The sequence below is a fragment of the Engystomops pustulosus genome, chromosome 10 (assembly GCF_040894005.1).
Source record: "Engystomops pustulosus chromosome 10, aEngPut4.maternal, whole genome shotgun sequence".
Lineage (NCBI taxonomy): Eukaryota > Metazoa > Chordata > Amphibia > Anura > Leptodactylidae > Engystomops > Engystomops pustulosus.
In genome coordinates, this window is record NC_092420.1 from 98,209,727 (window position 1) to 98,229,917 (window position 20,191).

The 20,191-nt window shown below is 43.9% G+C and overlaps 2 protein-coding genes across 12 annotated transcripts in view; one reads left to right on the forward strand and one right to left on the reverse strand.

Moving 5' to 3' along the window:
* Positions 1 to 11,392, forward strand: part of PDE4B (phosphodiesterase 4B) — a 302,693-nt gene extending 291,301 nt beyond the window's left edge. For 6 of the 7 annotated variants that reach the window (XM_072127634.1, XM_072127635.1, XM_072127636.1 and 3 more), the window contains 9 exons: positions 3,749 to 3,842; positions 6,189 to 6,367; positions 6,938 to 7,036; positions 7,131 to 7,295; positions 7,495 to 7,594; positions 8,116 to 8,270; positions 8,369 to 8,491; positions 8,883 to 9,065; positions 9,519 to 11,392. In XM_072127634.1, the coding sequence (XP_071983735.1) occupies positions 3,749 to 3,842; positions 6,189 to 6,367; positions 6,938 to 7,036; positions 7,131 to 7,295; positions 7,495 to 7,594; positions 8,116 to 8,270; positions 8,369 to 8,491; positions 8,883 to 9,065; positions 9,519 to 9,881 (1,461 nt within the window). In that variant the 3' untranslated portion in view covers positions 9,882 to 11,392. Of the gene's footprint in view, positions 1 to 2,348; positions 3,126 to 3,748; positions 3,843 to 6,188; positions 6,368 to 6,937; positions 7,037 to 7,130; positions 7,296 to 7,494; positions 7,595 to 8,115; positions 8,271 to 8,368; positions 8,492 to 8,882; positions 9,066 to 9,518 lie in introns of those variants that run through there. The other variant, XM_072127640.1, reaches the window with a different exon arrangement.
* LOC140104207 (uncharacterized) overlaps positions 1 to 20,191 on the reverse strand; it is a 540,921-nt gene that overhangs the window by 439,853 nt on the left and 80,877 nt on the right. The gene's annotated exons all lie outside the window — the stretch shown is intronic.

A 20,191-nucleotide genomic window follows, 5' to 3' on the forward strand; every position in this document is an offset into this window, starting at 1 on the left:
ATTGCATCACGCCGCTGCTTAACTGGTAATTCCATTACCGTAGTTTTATTACGGGAAATTCTCCCTTTAAATGCTGCTTGCAGTAAGAGACTGTGGAAGGACGGTCAAAAATCCTTGGAAAATCCATCCACAGGTAACCATCATTCTGCGGAAGGACGAGGGTGCATGAATTCTAACATGAAATCAATGGGGATGACCTGCAATACCACATACGACCTGTGTCCAGGGGTGGCACTGCTTCAGGGACAAAGCAGTCACATTTTTGTAATCTTGTACACTTTAAATAGTAACATTTCCAAGTCAGTTTCTGATTTTAATGGGAAGTTCTATAGAACTACCTCTTGCACACAGAGAGGAGATGAAGTCATCATCTATACGTTGTCGCCGTCATACTAATGGGCCCGTGAGTGAATGAAGAAGGTTACACGAGGTCTCTGGTGTCATCTCAGCCCTCCTAAATGTTGTGGTTTTATCAGAATTCGCACGTAAAACTTCAGCCGGGGAAACCCCATGTAGGTCAGACGCACGTTACATCTGATGAATGTCAATGATTTGTGTTAGTCATCGGTGCTAAGACGACATTTACAGAAGACCCCCAAAAATGAAAGGGAGACCTGACTCTCCGGATCTGTCCCGAATGTCGGGAGCCGAACGTCCTCCAGGTTTACGGCTTATCCTTTTTTTTTGTGCCATTTCTGTCAGTCTCTGTTAGCCGAGAATTCATTAAATGAATATTCACAGAAAATTGCTCAGTGATCTGTGCAGACAACACAACGTGACCTCCCCCTGTGGGGATCTCCAGCAAATGGCAGCGGGATTCCAGCAGAGACACTGTAACTAGGTGAATGGGAGAATCTCTCCAGCCTCTTACACTCGGACAGGTGAACGTGATGCATCCCTCTATACCGTGACCCTTCATATAAGGATCCAATGGATGACACAATAACATTATTATTACCAGTGGATGAAAATGGACCTTCAAATAGCAGGAGATAACTGAGGTGGATCTCCCGGACACTGACATATTCCCAAGACAAATCCATCAGGATAAAGCAGGGACACTTACTCATAGATCCAGGCACCGGGACTGTGGAAATCTTCTTATATTTGTTATCCATGGCCTCCTTGCTTCTAAATTCAACTTTTAAAATCATGCAAATGAGCCCGAAGGACTCCTGAAAGACGTTACCAGAGCCCCTCTGTGTTGCAGATTCCCAGTCTGTTAAACTGCAGGAGCACTTCACCGATCTCTCTGCTTATTGTAATCTCACAGTGGGAGGGGGGAAGTGCCCCTGCACAATATAACAGCCTGTGAAACTACAGCATGGAGGGGCTCTGGTAGTGCTCTGGTAATTTAAAATGTTGATTTTAGAAGGATGGAGGCAATGGATAACAAATAGAAGATGATTATCATGGTTTATGATGATGGATTTTCATGGTAGAGTTCCTTTAATTTGCTATATGATCGGGTACTTCCATGAGCAATGCACCATATCAGCCTTGTATACCAGGTATCCCCCATGTTCCCATGATGAGGACTGCTCTTCCCTGAGAACAGGAGTCTGTGTAGGTTTGGGATGTACTGGGCAGCACCTGATTGCTGGATGACTCGTTTTATGGAAACCAGCTCCAGAATTTGTGCACAATACATGACTTGACCCAATAAGCGCCGATGTTAGCCTTATAGTCACTGCCCATTCATGTGTGATGAGTATTAGGCATTCAGTGCTCTGATGGTAAACAGAAGCACTACATGTTGCAGCATGCCCTCCTATCAATGCTGGGATTTAGAGTCTTTCCAACCCGGGCTCTGCAGCTGACCTTTGCAAAAAGCGCAAACCAGAACTCGCGGTCTTGTAAATTTCTTGCGGAAATGCAGAAAACTGGGTCAGCTATTTGAGGCAGGAATTTAGGGCACTGCAGCCCAGCCATCCTTGTTTAATGTGCGCAGCGAGAAAGGTGGAGACCTGCGCTCATTAAGGGGTGACATAAGGGGTTAATAAGGAAGGGGGATGCCGCGGAATCCCACAGTGAGAATTCTTGCAGGAACACCATATTTAATGAATGATTTCATCTAAACAGGAGCCGTACAGTGTGGAGGGCCGTGTGATGCAGTTGCCATGACAACGCAATATTCCTTAAATTGGCTGGATTCGAAGCGGCTCCCGGGTTTTGCAGGGATTTGCACACTGCATCTCTAGGTTTCCCACGAACAGAGCAGATTGCAAGCGGTGGGGGGTGTAGTGGGGGGTGATGTCATCCTCAACCAGCTGAAACTGAATTATTTAACACAGCCAAAAACAATAGATCCCAAGAGCATCCCAAAATGTGGATCTGTCCCTCTCGCCTCATTGTATCGCGTAATTAATAGATTATGTGTCACTGGCGTGAGGTGCGAGCTGTGAAAACCCTCATAGAAATCACATGCACTTTTTAATGACTGGACCGTTCTGCTGAGCTCGGCAGATGTTTCGGATGACTGTGACCTGTTATGTGGATGTGGATACGGAATTACGCGCCAAATAATCAATCTGGGCATCTCCTAAGCCAAAAAATTGTTTTCCTGCGATTCCCTGGCGCCGAGCGAAGGGTTAAATACCCAGGCTGAGATGTGCCACCTACAGGGGTGGTGGAGCTCTATTCAATTATGCAGGGACTTCCACCATCTTAATCTCTCTCTCTCCGTTCGGAGCGATGGTGCACCAAGACTGACAGCCCCCTCACCATCGAATAATTATTACTTCACTGCATTGCTCAGCTGAGCGCGACTAATGTGATACAGAATCCCCACGAAAACCAGGACGGCTGATGGGCACTAAGTGCTTGCACTCGCACTGCCGCCGCTGCTGCTGCATCCTTTGTGCTGTCCCTGCCCACACCATGGAATTAAGGGGCTCTCTCCTCCTTGGGCTAAAGACATTTGGGATCCGGGAGCTATGTCCCAGCGGTTGAGGATTATCTCTTTGCTTCCCACCACCACAGATTTCCTGGGATCTCCTGATCGCTTTGGAATTCCTCTGTATGAGATCTGAATTCTTTGCAAGGGATCTGTTTTTAAATCTGGAGACGATTCCAAAATGCCTGAAGCAAATTATTTGCTTTCTGTGTCTTGGGGCTACATCAAGGTGGGTTTTATTTGAGATGTGGGACCCCCACGATCATATAACGTTTTCCTGTCTATGTATATACTTGTAATGAATGAATAGTATACAATGTTGCTAGATATACATTACACTGTATGCTGTTACATTGTTACAATCTGTCCTTCGGTCTGATGGAGCGTGTATATTTTTGGAAACCTCCGTGCACGGTTCTGCCTGATCATCCATTTCCCTTCGTGCAGTTTGAGCGTTCTTTATTACCACCTTTGCCTTAAATGACTATTATCTAGATTATTTTGCTTGTCTTGCTGCATTTTGTATCTGCTCCATGAAGTGATATCCCGGGACTATGCATTGTAGAAATGTGATTAGAGCAGCGATATTTGCTCTGTACATGATAAAGCTGAGGCAGCGTCACGTGATCGTCCTGTATCTGCCATTAGACAATCGTTCTCATCAATCACAAAGAACTTTAGGATTTTAGGACTTGTCATATCCTCGGTCTGGAAATGGCGTTTAGAGGTTTATATGTTACTATTTCTTGGGGTCTGTAGGGGGGAATTTGTATAATGAATGGTCTTCTCATGGGGCCATGTATACAGTATCTTGTGTATGTGACTAAATGTTACGTTTTCTTTGTTCTACAGTTCAAGAGGATGTTGAATCGGGAGCTCACCCACCTCTCCGAAATGAGCCGTTCAGGCAACCAGGTGTCTGAGTATATCTCCAGCACATTCCTTGGTAAGGGCGCCTTTGATTTGCTGCATACCCACAATCCTTTGCGGGGTTGACACAGCTTTTGTTAAATGACCATTATTAAATCGCTGCAGGCAGGTGGATCTCTTTATTCCAGCGGAATTCCATGGGAACTCCCTCAGATTTGTTAAATATACAATACAGGGGACGCGCCGACAGATGGCACACAGCCCGCACTCAGGGTCAGGTGTGAATCAGATCTAAATAGACCCATATCACCTCCATTATTATCCATTAATCCAAATAAAATTCTCCCAACAACAGAGGATCTCTATTAGAAAAATTCTAATTCAGGTGACTTGTAACCAGCTACATGAAGCATAGAAAATTCTCCTGTTTACTGACCATAGACCAATATGGATTCAAAATATATATTTTGGGAAATATAGGGGACAGTAAACTGGGTCCAGAGTGATGTTAGTAAGTAAGGAGACAGCTGATTTTCTGCAGCTTTCACATACTGGTACAGGACCTCATCACCAGAAGTTTTTATACAAACAGCAGTGGTGGACCACCGAGGGGTCATATAGAGGAAGAGAGATGGGATGACATAGATAGATAAGAGAAAATAAGATATTTAATAGATAATTTAATAGATAAATAGAAATAGGAGAGATTCTATAGATTTACATAGATAATAGATATGGACGATAAGATAGATATATAGATATGAGAGATAAGATAGATGAATAGATATAGATAGATAAATAGGAGATAGATAGATATAAATAGATAGATACGATAGATAGGAGATAGATAGGAGATAGATAGAAGATAGATGAATAGGAGATAAATAGATAGGAAATAGATAGAAGATAGATAGATAGATAGATAGATAGATAGATAGGAGATAGATAGATAGGAGATAGATAGATAGATAGGAGATAGGAGATAGATAGATAGATAGATAGATAGATAGGAGATAGATAGATAGATAGATAGATAGGAGATAGAAGATAGATAGGAGATAGATAGATAGATAGATAGATAGATAGATAGATAGATAGATAGGAGATAGAAGATAGATAGATAGATAGATAGATAGATAGATAGATAGATAGATAGATAGATAGATAGATATGAGATAGATAGATAGATAGGAGATAGAAGATAGATAGATAGATAGATAGATAGATAGATAGATAGATATGAGATAGATAGATAGATAGATAGATAGATAGATAGATAGATAGATAGATAGATATGAGATAGATAGATAGATAGATAGATAGATAGATATGAGATAGATATGAGATAGATAGATAGATAGATAGATAGATAGATAGATAGATAGATAGATAGATAGATGCCTGTGATCTCATCATCAACACTTTCTCAGTTTTTAGAAATGGCTGACCTCCATCTGTGCAAATTCCAGTGGTTGAGAGGAAAAAAAATTAATTTGCGATGTGATTTAAGGATTTTCTTAATTCCAGAGGGGGTGGCACCGGGCTTAGCGGGAGAGGATATGAGTAAGAGTTACGTATGGGGAATTCCTTGCTTGGAAGGAGACATCTGACATGTCATCTGGGATGTGGATGGTGACATCACACTATCTATAAACCTCCAGGATCCGTCTCTCCGTCCAATGGGCTGTGGGCAGTTTTCTTGGGATTGCTTCTTGAGATGACTAGAGATTTCACACGCTCTCCAGGAGATTCCATGCAGGAAGTGCTCATCAATTTTCCCCGTCTAAGCTGCAGCCCAGAGGGAAACACCTATTACTGTCAAAGTGATGGCGCAAGTGAATAATAGCTGCTTTCTGTACTGCAGCACTCCAGACACAGCTGCAGATCAGCTCAATTATTCTCTATTGTACAGAGGCTTTAATTAAAAAGCAAGCGCATATATCTGGGGCCTGGCAAAGATGGCTGAGCCCACGGGAGATGCCATAACCTACTTTATCATACCTCTGCAGCCTGTCCTCCAGCCCCGGCTTCTCTGACCCTGTGTACACATCTCCTAAACCCTCTGCACACAGGATCCTAAATGTGACTCCCCAATACATCAAGTTCTGTTTCATCATCATGTAATCATATCTGAACCTAGGAAAGCTGGGTGACAACCATAACTGCTGAGAATACAACTCGACCAGGGGCTGTACTGTAGGTATCCAATACACAGGAATAGTCTATTGGTTATCCACTGATATATCAAAGATCTTCCATTCAGGACTGTAGGAAAGTTCTGTGGCTTCTCTATGGGAAACATAATGGTGTCCATATTTATCAGTTTTCTCACATCGCTTGTAGTTTGCCAGTTTTTTAATCTGTCTTATAAATGTCATAAGATTTTGCAGAAGAATGACCTTCCTAAATCTTCTGTTTTCAGACAAACAAAACGATGTGGAGATCCCATCCCCGACACAGAAAGACAGAGAGAAGAAGAAGCGGCACCAGCTGATGACGCAGATCAGCGGAGTCAAGAAGTTAATGCACAGCTCCAGCCTGAACAACACCAGCATGTCACGATTTGGTGTCAAGACGGAGCATGAAGATCTGCTGTCTAAGGTACATGGCAGGACTATGAGGAGGACATTCCGGAACTCCTGCAGATACAATGTATACAATGATAGAAGGTCCTGCCCTCAATGTCTAATCTCAGTACTTCAGACATTTACTTCGAGGTCCAGAGTAACCTCCATTTTTAAATAATCTCAGATGAAATACAATGTATTCCATGTTTCCCATAATACACTGTTTTTATAATGGAAAAGACGGTAGACGTTGGTGAACAATTGTGTGGATACGCTAAGGATTCTAGGGAAGCTTTGTGCCTCCGCTATAGGAGACATAATGGAGACTTATTGATATTGGTGACCACATAGATCAGATGTGATGAAATATGACGAGGAGACTTGGTAAGGAGCGAAAACCCCAACAGCCGATGTGCAGACAATCTTAGGGGGCAGTGATCATGTAGAAACAAACCCAGACTTGTCAAACATCTTCCACATGTGAATACAGCCTTACAGTTTCTTCTGCCTGGAAATGGGGTTAGGGGGGTTGATTCTGTATAAATGAACTAAAGATATGCCCCTTTCTAATTTCTATGCGTTAATCTGATGATTTCGTTCTCAGGAATTGGAGGACCTCAACAAATGGGGGTTGAACATCTTCAAGGTGGCGGGATACTCCTGCAATAGACCACTGACCTGCATCATGTACGCTATATTTCAGGTAGGTTCTATCGCACCTCGCTCCCAGACTCATGAACTTTTTTGTTTTTATGTTTTATCCTCGATTTCTGATTTGTATTTTTATTCTATCTCAGGAGAGGGATCTGCTAAAGACATTCAAGATCCCGACCGATACGCTGATCACCTACACAATGACATTGGAAGATCACTATCACTCCGACGTCGCCTATCACAACAGCCTCCATGCAGCTGATGTTACACAGTCCACTCATGTGCTGCTATCTACTCCAGCTCTAGATGTAAGTGCTGGGGACAGGACTCAAGTCCCTAACATGTCAGGTTAGGAATAGGAAAGCACAGATGCCCATTCTCTATTATTTGCCTGCACTGGTATCTCAGCGCCCCCTAGTGGGTAGAACAGGAAGGGGACAGGATATACAAGTTATAGTGGTCAATTATCTGATTTCTTGGCAGTAATCCTCTTTACTTTTCTTTCAGGCCGTCTTTACTGACTTAGAAATTCTGGCCGCAATATTTGCAGCTGCGATCCATGACGTAGATCACCCCGGAGTCTCCAATCAGTTTCTTATCAATACCAGTAAGTTTATTTCTTTCCCTTCTGCAAAGTTGTTGCCTGCATATTGTGTACAGGGGATGTTTCAGCTACTACATCATTTTAAGTCTGAGCACCCAGCATATGGGTGATATAGCTACTCAATATCTAGACAACAGAGGATACAAATATTAGACTTTCCGTTATATTTCACATTGGGGGTACTCTGTTGCTTGGTTGTTTCACTTGTTGTCTAAGAAAGGGAACACCTTAGGCAATTCCCATCATGGTCACCATTAGAAAAGCCACCAACAATTGGGGTGTTGGATTTTAGCTTGACTGATAGTAAGGGTGAGGCTAGGCTAGTGGAGGCAGCCAAGCCAAGCATGCATGTGTATACGGAAGGTGCAAGGAGAACATATTAGTTGTGAGGTACAGCATTGAGGACGCTTGCCCTAACTAGTCCTGTACAGGTGCTGTTGGTCTATGTTTATTATAGTTCGATTATATGAAGGTTACATGAACCGGATAAAGGAATTTATACCAACCCCCAAATTCTTTTCCAGATTCTGAACTTGCACTTATGTACAACGACGAGTCTGTACTGGAGAATCACCATCTCGCGGTCGGATTTAAGCTCTTACAGGAAGAACATTGCGACATATTTCAGAATCTTTCCAAAAAGCAGAGGCAGTCCCTCAGGAAAATGGTGATTGACATGGTAAGAACTAGGAACAAGTGTCATTAAGGCTAATTAGAAAAAAAAAGGGTCCAATCCGTTCAAACATTTCCTAAATGTTTTCCTTTATGTATTCATAGGTTCTGGCAACAGACATGTCCAAGCACATGAGCCTGCTCGCTGACCTGAAGACAATGGTGGAAACCAAGAAAGTCACCAGCTCCGGCGTTCTCCTCCTCGATAACTACACTGATCGCATACAGGTAATTAGAAAGAGATTTATCTCATTCCTGGAGCCCTTCAGCTCCATCTCTGCCACCGCTAATGCCCGCCGCTCTGGCACCACTGAGCTCAGGATCTCTGGGGAGATCAGAAATTATCCATGGATTTATGAAATCACACTAGTGGAATTATCAGACAATAGACCATTCACACAAGTGCAAGCCGGTGCCTAGCAGGTCAGGTATTCTTCCTAAGGTCTCTGGTTTCCAGGATACTCTGATGAAAGATGGAATATTATTTACCGGCAGCATTGCAGGAATGACATAGACATGACTAGACGTCAGGAAATAGTTGCTACTCGTCCTGTAGAGGCATTTCCTAGATGGTAAAACGACCATATACTCAGCTCACGTGTTGTTATTCTTATTGCAGGTCCTCAGGAATATGGTGCATTGTGCTGACCTGAGCAATCCCACAAAATCTCTGGAGCTCTATCGGCAATGGACTGACAGGATAATGGAAGAGTTCTTCCAGCAAGGAGACAAGGAGCGAGAGCGAGGCATGGAGATCAGCCCCATGTGTGACAAGCACACAGCTTCTGTGGAGAAATCACAGGTACGGTCCTACACCAACCATCGTGTCATGGAGGAAATCTAAACTTTACTGCAGGCTGCCCCATCAGGACAATCGGTTGGTCAATAAGTAGCCACTAGTTGTTCCCATCCAAAATAATAGGAAACCGTGTTGTATAGAGAGGGATCATCTCTTTGCAATAGCTCTGCTTCATGGCTAATGCAGAGTCCCTGAATGAGGAAGCTCGCTAGGATGTCAAACAATTAGGTTTTGGTAAAAAAAAAAAATGTCCAATATTAAAAACTATTGACTTTTTCTGGGGATAACAGGGTTTAGGCTAGATTAAAGAAAATAACAATAAAAAATACTCATAAGCTTAACTTTTTGAATACATTTGAAGTATTAAAGAATGATAGGGTTTGCAGAGACACGAGGGCATGTTTACAGTTTGGCAATATCGAATACCAATGTTTCCCCCATTTTTTTTGCTTCCAGGTTGGGTTCATCGATTATATCGTCCATCCATTGTGGGAAACGTGGGCAGACTTGGTGCAGCCTGATGCTCAGGATATTTTGGATACGTTGGAGGACAATAGGAACTGGTACCAAAGCATGATACCTCAAAGTCCTTCTCCTCTTTTGGATGAGCAGGATAAGGACTGCCCCGGAGTGTCGGAGAAATTCCATTTCGAGCTTACTCTGGAGGAAGAAGATTCGGAAGGTCACGATAAAGAGGGGGACTGTATCAGTTATTACAGTAGCACCAAGACGCTCCATATTGTGGATCCGGGAATTGAGGACTCTCCAGAGGGCGACACAGAAATACTGACAGACGATACGTCACCTCTGGACACATAGGTCGGCTCTGGGAGAGAACGCGTGCTAAGCTGTCTTGTTTTGACAAGCATGTAATGTCGATCTTAGGCTTTGGCTTTAGCCTTGGCTAAAAGATCTTTCCTGCTGCTCGTCAGTGGAGTTGTGGTTAAGGATGCTGAAGTGCAAGGAAGCTCAGGAAACTAACAAGATGATGGACGTTCTTATCATTCGGCATCGTTTCCGAAAGGTGGAAGAGCGAAAGAAATCAACGGCTTGGGGAAAAAATAAAAAACACACGAAAAAAAAAAAAGTCAAACTGTTTGTAGAAAACAAAATGACACAAAACTGAGAGAATTTTGTTCTTTTATACCGTGAAATTATGAAAACAAAAACCTGATAGATACTAGAAATTATAAATTGGTAGGTCTTTGTCGAAAAAAAAACAAAAAAACCCTGTCCAACTGTCTGAGGACGTGTGTGCCTTTTTTGTAAAACTTCCATTGTCTCTGAAATGCCTAATAATTACACGATCTTTAGTGTAAGCTGAACAAAGAATAATGTGTATATTGAAATCCTCTTTCCTGAGAGAAGCAGTCTTCCTTTTTATCGTGGGCAATATATGTGATCTCTATCGCAGTTACTCTCTATCGCACACACAGAGCTTGTTTCTCTGGTCAGTGTCATTTTTTTTTTTTTGTCTTTTTATTTGTTTCTTTTTTTTCCCCTTCCATGAACCTGAAATCATTTCATATTTGCTCGTTCCGTGTTGAGATTTTTTTTTTTTTTTTATAAAGTCGGGTTCTCTTGACCTATTCTGCACAATATAATAAGAGGTAGCTGTTTTTGTTGTTTTTTTGTTTTTTATTCATGTGCATTCACTACAATCGAGGACAATGTATCAGGAGGCAGTGTGTAATAATGTGATGTGTGTTGGATACCAAGTTCTGCATGACCCCACTCTTTTTTTTTATTTTTTTTCCCCTTTTTTTCCTCACTTCCTTCCGACCTTCATTGGCGACACCATCTTTTTATTGCACTGCCTAACACGTACTTTACTGTTTATAACAGTGTATTTATTATCTATTATGTAAATAATGTACTGTTTTGTAAGTTATTAATTTATATTAATTGACATTGCCTGTCATTGGTGGTGTTGATTGTGTAGAAAACTCTAGATGAGAGTTGCATTTTCTTGTAATTTTTTTTTTTTTAATTAATTAGAGAGCCAGCCTGAACAGTGACCCCCCAAAAGACATACCGAACCCATGGCTAGACCAAATGCGAGAGGGGATGTAAAATTCTATAGAGACTAATTGATTGAACTCATTCCTTGGTACCGAATGTGAAAAAAATGAAACATCTATTTTTGTCCCCCCCCCCCACTCCCGCAAAACTTGTATTGCTCTGAAATTTGTGGTCCTTATGTATTTGTTATTATTATAATAACTAATTATTTTGATGTGCAGCTTTTTCTAATAAAACAAAAGGAAAAAAAAAAGTCACGCATCCTGAGAAACTATAATCTTATGTCTCGGCTTGTATGATGTTTTGAAGTTCTGGTCTAATAAGTGACTACCCTGTATCTGGAGTGGGGCCACTGACTTGTGCATGAACAATGGGGTCTGTATGTCTGTTGACACTGCATTGTTCCAGGTGTAGATTTTTATTTTCACACAAGGTATGTTCAAGTATTGTATATTGTGCTAAGATGCATTCTGAAGATTTTTTTTATATTAAGTGAATAAATGAGAAGCATGAGAATCTGCCGGCTGCATTGTCATTCATTTTCTGCAGTCCGTGAGTCATGAGCCTGGGGGATGAGTGAAGGGGTCTTACTGGGTATTGCAACAGCAGACCAAAGGATCCTCCTGTGACACAATGACAATTCATATATTAAATTTATGAATGGTCCATACAAAAAAATATGTTGGAAAGTTGTTCCAGATTAAATAAAATCAAAAGACGAGGGGGCAATGTCTCCATCTGGAGAAAACAAGGTTTAACCACCAGGGGCGACTTTTTTACTATGAGAACTGTCAATCTGTGGAATAGCCAAGCTCAGGCGCTGGTTACAGCAGGGAGAGCAGAGAGCTCAGGCGCTGGTCACAGCAGGGACAGCAGAGAGCTCAGGCGCTGGTCACAGCAGGGACAGCAGAGAGCTCAGGCGCTGGTCACAGCAGGGACAGCAGAGAGCTCAGGCGCTGGTCACAGCAGGGACAGCAGAGAGCTCAGGCGCTGGTCACAGCAGGGACAGCAGAGAGCTCAGGCGCTGGTCACAGCAGGGACAGCAGAGAGCTCAGGCGCTGGTCACAGCAGGGACAGCAGAGAGCTCAGGCCCTGGTCACAGCAGGGACAGCAGAGAGCTCAGGCGCTGGTCACAGCAGGGACAGCAGAGAGCTCAGGTGCTGGTCACAGCAGGGACAGCAGAGAGCTCAGGCGCTGGTCACAGCAGGGACAGCAGAGAGCTCAGGCGCTGGTCACAGCAGGGACAGCAGAGAGCTCAGGCGCTGGTCACAGCAGGGACAGCAGAGAGCTCAGGCGCTGATCACAGCAGGGACAGCAGAGAGCTCAGGCGCTGGTCACAGCAGGGACAGCAGAGAGCTCAGGCGCTGGTCACAGCAGGGACAGCCGAGAGCTCAGGCATTGGTCACAGCAGGGACAGCAGAGAGCTCAGGCGCTGGTCACAGCAGGGACAGCAGAGAGCTCAGGCGCTGGTCACAGCAGGGACAGCAGAGAGCTCAGGCGCTGGTCACAGCAGGGACAGCAGAGAGCTCAGGCGCTGGTCACAGCAGGGACAGCCGAGAGCTCAGGAGCAGAGCACAGTTGGGACAGCAGAGAGGGACAGCAGAGAGCTCAGGCGCTGTTCACAGCAGGGACAGCAGAGAGCTCAGGCGCTGATCACAGCAGGGACAGCAGAGAGCTCAGGCGCTGGTCACAGCAGGGACAGCAGAGAGCTCAGGCGCTGGTCACAGCAGGGACAGCAGAGAGCTCAGGCGCTGGTCACAGCAGGGACAGCAGAGAGCTCAGGCGCTGGTCACAGCAGGGACAGCAGAGAGCTCAGGCGCTGGTCACAGCAGGGACAGCAGAGAGCTCAGGCGCTGGTCACAGCAGGGACAGCAGAGAGCTCAGGCGCTGGTCACAGCAGGGGCAGCAGAGAGCTTCAAGAAGGGTCTAGATGCCTTTTTACACCTAAATAACATTGATGGTTGTTATATAGAATTGTTTCCCTTAAATCCCTTCCTCATCCAATCCCTTCCCTTCCTTGGTTTAACTTGATGGACATGTGTCTTTTTTCAACCGTATAAACTATGATACTATGACTGAACCGTCATATAATCCATATGGTTATAAGCAGACAAAAAGAGGGCCATGTACCCTTAGAAAGACCAGGTGGTTATCAGTGAATAGAAGAAGCTAGCCTGGACATGTACTGCTGCGATACACAAGTATGTAGACCACGATCAGTAGTCGCTTGTTATTTTGCTCCGTAGAGCAATGCAGGTCCCTCAGTAATGATCTCCCAATACAATGTTGCCTTTACACATGTTAGTAGCCACATAACACTGGGGATATCCCTTAATGTATCTATTCCTCAGTTGCCTGTATATAAATAGATCACATCAATACCATTCTGTGATATGTGCAGTTTAGATTTAGCTGTTCCTTTGGTGTCATCCATCGGCTGGAAATGGGTTTTCGGATGTCATGTAACTGATGAGCACAATGGTCAATCTCATTGTCACGGGTGCCTCTGTGACCCCCCCTCCCGGGTCGCAGGAGCACCCGTGCCGCGGTCCATGGCTGCCCCGGTCCCCCGGCATCTTACTTACCCCGTCCCGTTCCCACGCCGACTCCGGCAGCACGGCGCGCGCGTCCCCGCCTCCTAGGGCGCGCACGCGCCACCTTTAGCAAATTTAAAGGGCCAGTGCGCCACTAATTGGCGCTGGCCATTTTCACCAAATCTACTTAAGCCTGCCTCTTCCTGTATCTCTTGCCGGATCTTTGTGCCTCACAGCCTGAGAGAAAGCTTTACTGCGATTTGCCTGCGTTCCTGTGTATCCTGCGTTCCTGCGTCTCCTGTGTCCCTCCGTGTTCCTGTGTTACCTAAGCTCCTCTGTGTTTCCGTGTTCCTGTGTTCCTCCGTGCTGCTGTTCTGTGTTCCCGTACCCCTCTGCTTGGACCTCCTGTTGCTGACCCCGGATTGAACCTTGACGTTGCATCTCAGCCGCCTGCCCTGACTCTGTGCCTGGACCTTGACCACGAGATTGACTGCCGTTCTTGTACCTCAACCTTAGCCGCCACTGCAGACAAGTCACGCCTGAGGAACGACCTGGTGGTACCACGCCGCAGCTTGTCTAAACCGCTTTGCGGCGGGCTCTGGTGAAAACCGGGTACCACTTAGACTCCGGTCCCAGGTAGTGACTTGAGTCATCGTCTGCAGTGGTCCAGTGGATCCACTACCCGCAATCCTGACACTCATAACTGTGTCCAATGGAAAGACCTTACAATGTGGCCATAAGGAAGACTGTGAACCTCCATGATCCAATTGGCATCTTCTCTCTACATTCCAGGACCTCATGTTGGATTGTGAGCTCTTGCGCAGAGAATATGGATATTGGATATAATATTGTTACATTCTTTCTCATGGTTTGTAATGGAACATCCACACTACAAAATATTAAATTAATAATTCAGCAATGTAACGACCACTGCAGCTATAATTCCAAAAGTGATAACTGGATCCTCCATCGTGTTACTTGTCATATTTTTAACCCTTCATCTGCGTTGGAGACTGCCGTTGTGTCTACGCTCATATCACATATGATGAGAATAATAACTCCTAGATCTGTGGATCTAAGCAGAGCAGACTGGGGGCTTCTGTTATACCTGACCCACCTATTAATAATTACTGAACATAAATGCATGTAACGCACCATAATAAATCAGCCAAATCTACTACAGCGGTGAGAACCTGAGATTGCATCAGTCCCATTCACAATATTCTCATTCATTCTAAGTTCATTAAACTGGAATACGTTGGCCGAGAACAAAACTTTCATTCATATGGTGATTCCTGGAAACAATAAGTGACTTCTAACATACAGTGATTGCATTTTGCAGTACAGGATTACATGTGACATAAACATGAAGGAGCCTTTATGATGGTTGAGGTCACTCTATATTATGACAGGTCGTGGTGCACAGGGCACAGCCTAGCGGTTTCTCCAGACTACAGATCCTATTGTCTTTGCTTCCACTGCTGAACCTAGAGAATCAGCACTATAATAATGCGCATTTATTCTGACGCAGAATCAATTCTAACACAGCGCCACCTTATGGTCAAAAACTGTAGATACCAATTACATGTTGAAGTGCAGCAACTGAATCATTCAGTCTGACATAAGAATTGAACACGTCACGGATTTTCTATGTAAATATATCTGTAAAAAGGCAAAATTCTCACCACACTCCTTCCTATAGCTTTTCGGTCAGCGATTGCTCGGGCCATTCTAGAAGCTTTGTTTTCTTTTCTAAGAAACCAATTGAGAGTTCCCTTGGCTGTGTGGTAGGGGTCTCTAGTTTTATTTTTAACATCCTGGTAGATGGAAGATTCTCATTTGTGCAACATTTGTCCATTCATCCTTCGAATATATGAAGTTTACCAGGGCCATATGATTAAAAACAATCCCACACCATGATGTTCCCACTTCCAAACTTCACGGTTGGTCTGGTGATTTGGGGTGTTGGGACTCCAGACATCATGTGTGTTGTGGCCTCCAGGGTGTTTGGTCTCTATATCTGAGGAGACAGAGTTTTCCAGGTTTGTCTTGCTTTTTAGTCTCGTGCAGTGAGTGAGGGTCCATACAGGCCGTTACTTCATGTTGTATCTGGTGATTCCAGGTCTTTCTGTATCTCTCCTCAGGTGGTCCTGGGCTCTTGGACAACTCTTCTGATTTCACTCCTCTGTCTGAAATCATTTAGGGAGCTCCTGCTCGTTACAGATTATAGTAAAACGTTCTTTCCGCTTTCAGATTATGGCCCGAACATAGCACGGACAACCACTTAAACTTTAAGAGTTGTCTAGAATTTTTTGAAAATGTCCATTTGATGCAGCTGATATTATGTTCTGCTGTCAATTCTCATTATTACACATAGGTTAATTTATAAGTCATCTTTGGTTTGGTTTCTAAGCCATCCTGGATTGTTTGGGCTCTTATTCAACATCTGGTAACAATTTCACATCTAAAGGATACATAGACATTATATATATATATTGTAAAGGAGGGGGCAATGATGACATCTGCATAAATAGACACATTGCTATTAATTCCTACCGCTATATCATTAATAAATAAATTAAATATTATTGGGCCAAGCACAGAACCCTGGGGTCCAGCACTCATAACTGGTGGTAGGAATCATTGACCACAACTCTCTGGATCCTTCAGTCAGTTTGTAATCCTATTGCAAATGATTCCTGCCAAACCACTAGATTGTCCCCATCAGGCGTCTGTGAGGGACTCAATATCCACAGCAGCTCCTCCGTCCAGGCATCTGCTCACCTCTTCATAGAAGCAGATCAGGTGAGTCTGACAACTTCTATGCTTAGTAACCCCTCGCTGGCTGTCACTTACTGTACTATTTGATGTCACATACTCCTGTATTTTCCCCACAAAGGAAGTTAAGCTTACAGGTCTGTAATTGCCTGGCGACTTTCTAGAGCCCTTTTTAAATATTGGCATTCGCCTTGCACCAGTCACTTGGCATCATACAAGCAATAACTGACTCATCCCAAACCCAATACTTTTTGAGGCACAGTGAGCCACAATTTTTTATACTGGTTTGAGTTACAAACTTTTCCTGGCATATACAGAAGCCGAGTTCTCCCTTCCTATGACCACAACATGACATGGCTCTTCCCTGCACCAGGCCCAGTCCCCTATGGCTCAGGTAACATAGCATGTGCCTTTCATATGTCTCCTTGGGCCAAAACCTTCAAGACATATCCATCAGTATAGAGGGAGCAACACTGAATAATAGAAGAACATAAATAAGCGTTGCAAAAAATGGCAACTTTACTAAAAATATAATATACAAACATATAATATACTTCCGAAGTCACGGTATGTACCTGCATGTAGAGGAGAATACTTATTGCACGTAGCGGTTATATCACACGATTCATGCCGCTCCCTGAGTATCTGCCGATGTTTTCACTGACAATAACAGTAATTTGTTTAGCGACAGTGGCAGGCAGGATTTTCCGAGCCAATGCATTACATCTGCCTGAAACCAGCGGAGAAGTGCTATAAACAATGTGGAGATTCAGGAAGGGAGATGTCTACGTGATGTGGGGCTTTTGCATGAGCTCATGTGTTATGGGGAGTGATGAAATGTTTACTGGTAAGAAGTGGAAGAAGCTGGAGGCGTTTTGTACATTGGAGGAAGGCTTAATAATTACAGATTAATAAGGAAGACAAGAGGAAACCGTGTACAAGACAAATAATCGCTTGTTCAATCCGGTTCTACCCGGTGTAGAGAGACTGGGTGCTTCATGGGCCCAGGAGATTCTCCAGGTTACTACAGAACAGAACCATGTCTTATTAGCCCATAATGCCTGCGCTGATTTCGCAGCCTCTCATTTCCTTATCCTATCAAAGTCCTCCTTTCATCTTGTGCACTAGTTTCCACTTACGTTTCACTAGAACCAATGGACCCACTTAAACAACAGGACACACTGTATGAAACACATGACTGCACCCCACAAAGCAAAGGTCTCCAACCGTTACCTTGCCAATTCCTTGTGAGTGGATTCTACGGCGGCACACGTAGCGTTTTGAAACCCGTTTTTCGGCCGCTTTTAAGCAGTCTGTAAAAAAAAAAGCATGCGTTTTTGAAAACGTATCCATTTTTTAAGAGTTTTTCCACTTGTCTTGATGAGGATAATTGGAAAAAGGACCAAAACGGTCAAAAAAAACACGTGCTTTTTTTAACGACTGCTTAAAAACGGCCCAAAAACGCCAAGTGTGCCGCCGGCCTGGGGCAGCTAGGAAGAAATTACATAAACTACAGCCTTAATTGCCCAATGAACCTGGCCACTAGGGGGTGCACCAATGCTCAAGGCCACACCCATGTGCACTTACATTTTAATTTGCATATTAGTGAATAACACTGAAAATGTCTATTTCTTCAGAACACATGTATTTTTTCAGAAAGGCATCTTTACAAATCTTTCCTACATACGATACATTCACAAAACTGCACTCAGGGTTTGGAATGGGAACAGTCTCATTCCCAACGCAAACAAAATGTTCCTACAACTGTTTCTATTCCAAACGGTGACCACAATACATGTGCCTTGTGCGGTGTGGTAAGGGCGAGGCTCTGTAGCACCAGCACTGCCATGTGTGCATGTACCAGGACGTCCTGCGTTACTGATGGGCCTTTCGGGTTTGCAGACACTCGGTCAGACTTGTCCTCTCATCCACCCCGGCTACTATACTGTCAGCACTGTAATCTAGACCAATGTTATTTAACCCAGCAACAAGACCTGCAGCAAACACAGGAAACACAAAGCCATCAGGAAACCGGCTAATGATGGGATGTCCCCGGACTGATGTTTTGACTCAAAATGATGTTAACTGTAAAAAAATAAGAAAATACGCTCATACATCCCGACACCAGTTCTGAGGAAGGAGAGAGGGAAATCTCAGCCCTGCTACATCTGCTCATCAGTTTACATGCTAAATGATGACTAGCAGCATGAACGTACTATGCACAGTGTGATTGATATTCACATATAATACATAAGTCACAGTGACCTAAAAGGGATCTACCCGCTTAACAGTCACCACACGGGTAACACCCCACAACCTGCAAGTGATTCTCCATCTCCATGTGGATAGGATAAGGCACAGGCAGTCCCCACGTTATATACAGGGTGGGTTCTGGAGGTTTGTTCTTAAGCTGAATTTGTATGTAAGTCGGAACTGTATATTTTATCATTGTAACCCCAGACAATATTTTTTTTGGTCTCTGTGACAATTGGATTTTAAAAATGTTGGGTTGTTATATGAACCAGGATTAATAAGAAATCTTAATTATAGACACTGCTCATAACTGTTACAGCTGATTATTGTAGCCTAGGGCTTAAGTACAGGAAATTACCAACATCCAGAGGTCCGATTGTAACTAGTGTTCTTAAGTAGGGGGCCGCCTGTATCTGCAATTTGTTATTATGTTGTGAGGGTTGTGTCTAGCCCTTCCTCGGCTTTTGTCTTACTGACAAAATATACGGTATGTAACAAATAGTTCCTGAAAAATAATAATAAAAACACAGTTAAAAATTTTTTAAAAAGATAAAATGTATGTGAAAATTTGACTCCAACAGCAGAATAGTGAGTGCAGCTCTGGGGTATAATACAGGATGTAACTCAGGATCAGTACAGGATAAGTAATGTCATGTATGTACACAGTGACTGCACCAGCAGCAGAATAGTGAGTGCAGCTCTGGGGTATAATACAGGATGTAACTCAGGATCAGTACAGGATAAGTAATGTCATGTATGTACACAGTGACTGCACCAGCAGCAGAATAGTGAGTGCAGCTCTGGGGTATAATACAGGATGTAACTCAGGATCAGTACAGGATAAGTAATGTCATGTATGTACACACTGACTGCACCAGCAGCAGAATAGTGAGTGCAGCTCTGGGGTATAATACAGGATGTACCTCAGGATCAGTACAGGATAAGTAATGTCATGTATGTACACAGTGACTGCACCAGCAGCAGAATAGTGAGTGCAGCTCTGGGGTATAATACAGGATGTAACTCAGGATCAGTACAGGATAAGTAATGTCATGTATGTACACAGTGACTGCACCAGCAGCAGAATAGTGAGTGCAGCTCTGGAGTATAATACAGGATGTAACTCAGGATCAGTACAGGATAAGTAATGTCATGTATGTACACAGTGACTGCACCAGCAGCAGAATAGTGAGTGCAGCTCTGGGGTATAATACAGGATGTAACTCAGGATCAGTACAGGATAAGTAATGTCATGTATGTACACAGTGACTGCACCAGCAGCAGAATAGTTCGTGCTGACTCATTTTGCTTTGAACTGCTGGGGGTGTGGTTGTGTGCTGCTGAGCTCCTGCACCACCTGGTGGAAGACCAATCCACCCAGGCCTGCTCTCTCCTCCCCAGGGAGGGAGTGGGTTACTGGGATGAGTGAGCCAGGAAAATCCCAGGCTTCTGCCTCCCGGACCAGGCCGGCGGGGGGCAGGAGAAGCCAGTTACCGGCCAAAGCGGAGGGGGTGAGAAGATCTGCCCGGAGCCAAGGACGCA